The 5,769-nt window shown below is 34.5% G+C and overlaps 1 protein-coding gene across 1 annotated transcript; it reads left to right on the forward strand.

Annotated features, from left to right (window-relative positions):
* Positions 1–2,952: 2,952 nt before the first annotated feature.
* On the forward strand, positions 2,953–5,565 carry LOC115986187 (receptor-like protein 6). Its single transcript, XM_031109042.1, has one exon. It carries the CDS (start codon positions 2,953–2,955, stop codon positions 5,563–5,565), a length of 2,613 nt encoding a protein of 870 aa, XP_030964902.1.
* Positions 5,566–5,769: the final 204 nt, after the last annotated feature.

Consider the following 5,769-nt stretch of genomic DNA (forward strand, 5'->3'; position numbering starts at 1 on the left):
AGTTTTGCTGGTGTTGTCCAATGGAGTACACCAGATCCGAGAAGGAGGATACATCAGGAATATCGTTTCGGAGAGCATTAAAATGTGGTCCCCATATTGGCTTGATTGACTCGCAATTCCATAGAGAGTGGAAAGTCGACTCCTCATGCAATCCACAAGCATTGCATAAACAGGAATTAAGTACTTTTCTTCGATGGAGGTTCTTCAAAGTTGGGAGGGCATTGGAGCAAGCACGCCAACAAAAAATCTTCATTTTATTTGGAAGTTTTAATTTCCAAATACTCTTCCAAAAAACCTTTTTTGTTGCTGTGTTTGAGTTGGAGGCCCCTTCCAAATTCCTCAGCTCACATAGGAGTTGATACCCTATTCACATGGGAGTTGATCACATTTATCACCCAATTTTTTTTTCTCCTTTTTTCATTAAATGTTAAATGTGTTATGTTATGTCTTATGATTTTTTTTTTAAGTGACAATACAAACTTAGATATTTTATTAGAAAATAAGAAATTTTACAAATTGAATTAACAAGAATTCCTGGTGTTATATTATGATTGGCGTATAACAAAAATGTTAATAATTTATGTGAAAATGATAGTACACTAATTACAAATTATTATATCAATAAATTATAAAAATTTTGTGAAATATTTTTGAGTATCTAATATTGTTATTTAATTTAGGTTAAAACGTAGTTTATGCCCTCAAATTTTAGAATTGCTTCTAATCAATCCATTAATTTTCAAATTTTACAATTTACATTATGGTTGGCCATATCTTCGTTTTTTGTTATTATTATTATTATTTTAAATATAGAATCCATTTCTCACACGTTGGGACCAAAGACTTGTATCGTGCCAATTGAGTAAAACACAAATGAGTCATGAGTGTATGACAGCTGAGCAGTAATAAAGAATTCACTAACCGACTAAGAGCTTGACTTCGCATTGAGTCTAGCACTCTCATAATTGCAATGATTTAAGAAGAAATTTTCACAACAACTCTTGTAATAGGTTGTAACTCGAACATTATCACCTTAAAATAGACTTATCACTTATATCACTTTTCTTAATGTTAATTACAAACACTTTATTTTGGTAATTGTAAAACAAAATATTGCATTCCTAAACTTATTACACAACAAAACTTAAAATAATAATAAAAATAAAAATAAAAGAAAAAGAAGAAGTTCAAAAGAAAAGTAGTGTCTTGAGTCTTTACTCTCTTTACTGGGAATGAATATCAAAATGAGTGGATCCAAACTCATCATGCATAAGCATTTAACATGGCATTCAATGGTGACCAAAGTCTTCTAATCATGCCTATTGCCTAACATTACTCATTACATTTTTGGCCGGCAATCATGGTCATGGCTTCCGGCATAATGATATAAATATGTCCCCATTTTTATCTCTTTCTAACACCGAAAATATCTCCTTGTCGTATCTTATTGAAAGAAATATGGGAAGCTTCTTATGGTTATACCAAGTTCACTTTCTTCTTTTCTTACTCTTGCTTTCTCATGCTACTAGCTCCTCGTCTTTACCTTATTTTTCACCTCCTTTATCGATGCCAATATGCCATCCAGAACAGAGCTCTGCTTTGCTCCAATTCAAGAACTCATTTTCATTTCCCCATGACAATTCAATTTCATTTCATTGTGATTTATATCATGGAGTTCAATCATATGCCAAGACAAATTCCTGGATAAATGGTACAAATTGTTGTACATGGAATGGGATCACATGTGATAACAAGACTAGTCATGTCATTGGCATTGACATTAGTTGCAGTCAACTTCAAGGTACCATCCATTCCAATAGCAGCCTTTTCTCTCTTCAACATCTCCAAAGACTCAACCTTTCTTTCAATGACTTCAGTGGCTCTAAATTGTCTCCTAAGTTTGGTTGGTTTGCGAACATGATACATCTTAATCTCACAACATGCAACTTAACCGGTGAAGTTCCATATGAAATTTCTTTTCTATCCAAACTGGTTTCACTTGATCTCTCTTGGAATGGCGACATGAAACTAGAAGATTCAAGTTTGCAAAGGCTTATTCGAAACCAAACCAAGCTAAGTGAACTTTTTTTTACTCAAGTTGACATGTCTTTGGTTTCACCAAATAATTTCATGAATTTGTCTTCTTCTTTGACATCTCTTTATCTTTATGATTGTCAATTAAAAGGGAGATTCCCATACAATATATTTCACCTCCCAAACCTCCATTTTCTTGATTTACGTTACAACCACAACCTTATTGGTTCTCTTCCATAGCATAATTGGAGTAGTCCCCTTGAGGCCTTGGGTCTCTCTAAAACTAGATTCCCAATCGACTTACCCAATCTAATCATCAAATTTAAATCCTTGAGAAAATTGTACCTCAGTAGGTTGTAATAGGTTGTAACTCGAATGTTATCACATTAAAATGGACTTATCACTGATATCACTTTTTTTAAAGTTAATCACAAACACTTTATTTCAGTAATTGTAAAACAAAATATTGCGTTCCTAAACTTATTAGACAACAAAACTTAAAATAATAATAAAAATCAAAAGAAAAAAAAAGAAAAAGAAAAAAGTTCAAAAGAAAAGTAGTGTCTTGAGTCTTGACTCTCTTTACTGGGTATGAATATCAAAATGAGTGGATCCAAACTCATCATGCATAAGCATTTAACGTAGCATTCAATGGTCACCAAAGTCTTCTAATCATGCCTAACATTACTCATTACTTTTTTGGCCGGCAATCATGGTCATGGCCTCCGGCATAATGATATAAATATGTCTCCATTTTTCTCTCTTTCTAACACTGAAAATATCTCCTTATTGTATCTTATTGAAAGAAATATGGGAAGCTTCTTATGGCTATACCAGGTTCATTTTCTTCTTTTCTTACTCTTGCTTTCTCATGTTACTTGCTCCTCGTCTTTACCTTCTTTTTCACCTCCTTTATCGATGCCAATATGCCATCCAGTACAGAGCTCTGCTTTGCTCCAATTCAAGAACTCATTTTCACTTCCCCATGACAATTCAATTTCATTTCATTGTGATTTATATCATGGAATTCAATCATATGCCAAGACAAATTCCTGGATAAATGGTACAAATTGTTGTACATGGAATGGGATCACATGTGATAACAAGACTGCTCATGTCATTGGCATCGACGTTAGTTGCAGTCAACTTCAAGGTACCATCCATTCCAATAGCAGCCTTTTCTCTCTTCAACATCTCCAGCGACTCAACCTTTCTTACAATGACTTCAATGGCTCTAAATTGTCTCCTAAGTTTGGTTGGTTTGCGAACATGACGCATCTTAATCTCACAACATGCAACTTAACCGGTGAAGTTCCATATGAAATTTCTTATTTGTCCAAATTGGTTTCACTTGATCTCTCTTGGAATGGCAACTTGAAACTAGAAGAGCAAAGTTTGCGAAGGCTTATTCAGAACCAAACCAAGCTAAGTGAACTTTCTTTAGTTACAGTTGACATGTCTTTGGTTTCACCAAATAGTTTCATGAATTTGTCTTCTTCTTTGACATTTCTTCGTCTTTTTGATTGTCAATTAAAAGGGAGATTCCCATATAATATATTTCACCTCCCAAACCTCCATTTTCTTGATTTACGTTACAACCACGACCTTACTGGTTCTCTTCCAAAGCAAAATTGGAGTAGTCCCCTTAAGGTCTTAGGTCTCTCTGAAACTAGATTCCCAATCGATTTACCAAATCTAATCAGCAATTTGAAATCCTTGAGAAAATTGTACCTCAGCAAGTGCAATTTCACAAGGTCATATCCAACACTTCTTCCTAACCTCACGCAAATCACCTCTTTGGACCTCTCACACAATAATTTTGGTGGCCAAATACCATGGTTTTTCCTAAAATTTGAACGACTCAGTTTCTTAGGTCTCTCTTTCAACAATTTCATTGGTCAACTTTCTGATGTTTCTACAAATTTTAATGAACTTTCACCTTCAAATAATTCTTCCAATTGTCAATCAGTCAATTACATTCCTTCCAAGCTAGAATCTTTGTGTTTATCTCATAACTTATTGAATGGCTCGATTCCATCCTGGTTGTATTCCATACCACATTTGCATAATTTATGTTTGGATAATAACCAACTCACTGGGCATATTGATGAATTTCAACATAATTCTGTTAGGTATCTTGACTTGAGTAATAACAAACTACAAGGCCCTCTTCCTGTGTCGATCTCTAAACTTGTGAGCCTCTATCATATAAATGTCTCCTTCAATAATTTAAGTGGCACTATGGAGTCAAAAATGTTCTCAAAGCTCAAAAACCTTCAAATTGCTGATCTTTCACACAACCCTCTTCTATCAGTCAACACTATCAGCAATGTTAACTATACCTTACCCAAACTTTATGAATTATATTTGTCATGTTGCAACTTCAAGGAATTTCCAAGCTTTTTAACAAACCTTGAAAATTTAGAAAAGTTAGACCTTTCCCACAACCAAATCAAAGGCAATACACCAACTTGGATGTTCCAAGTGGGGAAGAATTCTTTGGGATATTTGAATCTATCAAACAACTTCTTGACAAGAATTGACCAACTTCCATGGAAAAAATTGGGATATCTTGATCTTCATTCCAACTCACTCCAAGGACCACTTCCAGTACCTCCGATTGGCATTTCCTTCCTTTCAATCTCAAGGAACAATTTAAGTGGAATGATCCCTTCATTGATTTGTAATATTAGTTCCCTTAAAGTCCTTGATCTGTCTCATAACAACCTGAGTGACAGGATTTCATCGTGTCTAGGAAACTTCAGTGATAGTCTCTCGGTGTTGGATCTACGCAATAATAAATTTTATGGCACCATCCCAGAAACATTTGCAAAGGGAAACAACTTAAGAAGTCTTAATATGAATGGAAATCAATTGGAAGGGCCTTTGCCACAATCATTGGTCAATTGTATACACTTGGAAGTGCTTGATCTTGGTAATAATAAGATTAATGGCATCTTTCCACATTGGTTGGGAACTCTTCCAAACTTACGAGTTCTTGTATTGCGATCAAATAGATTTCAAGGTACTATAGGCAATCCAAAGTCCAAATTCACCTTCACTAATTTACAGATCATAGACATTTCTCACAATGAGTTTCATGGTTGTTTACCAACAAAATATTTCAATCAATTAAAAGCCATGATGAATGCAACTGCGAAAAAAGGTGAATTGAAGTATATAGGTGAGAATTATTATCAGGATTCTGTGATAGTGGTCATGAAAGGGTTGTCTATGGAATTAGTGAAAATCCAAAATCTCTTTACCACCATTGACTTTTCGAACAATGGTTTCATAGGAGAGATTCCAAAGTCCATTGGAAAGCTTAAATCACTCAAGGGGCTTAACATTTCACACAATGAACTTACAGGTAATATATCTTCATCATTGGAACATTTGACCAATCTTGAATGGTTAGACCTTTCCTCAAACAAGCTTACTGGAGAAATTCCAGGACAATTGGTAGATCACAGAACTAGAAGTTTTAAACTTATCAAGAAATTATCTAGTTGGACCAATACCTCAAGGTAACCAATTCAATACATTTTCAAGTGATTCATATAGTGGAAATGTGGGCTTATGTGGATTTCCATTGATAAGAACTTGTGGAGATGACAAGGGACAACAATCGCCAACATCATCAACAATCCTAGAAGATGATTTAAAGCTTTGGGTTCATTGGAAAGTTATACTCTTCGGGTATGGATGTGGATTATTATTTGGATTGGGTATGGG

This window comes from Quercus lobata, chromosome 4, assembly GCF_001633185.2.
Source record: "Quercus lobata isolate SW786 chromosome 4, ValleyOak3.0 Primary Assembly, whole genome shotgun sequence".
In the NCBI taxonomy this organism is placed as follows: Eukaryota; Viridiplantae; Streptophyta; class Magnoliopsida; order Fagales; family Fagaceae; genus Quercus; species Quercus lobata.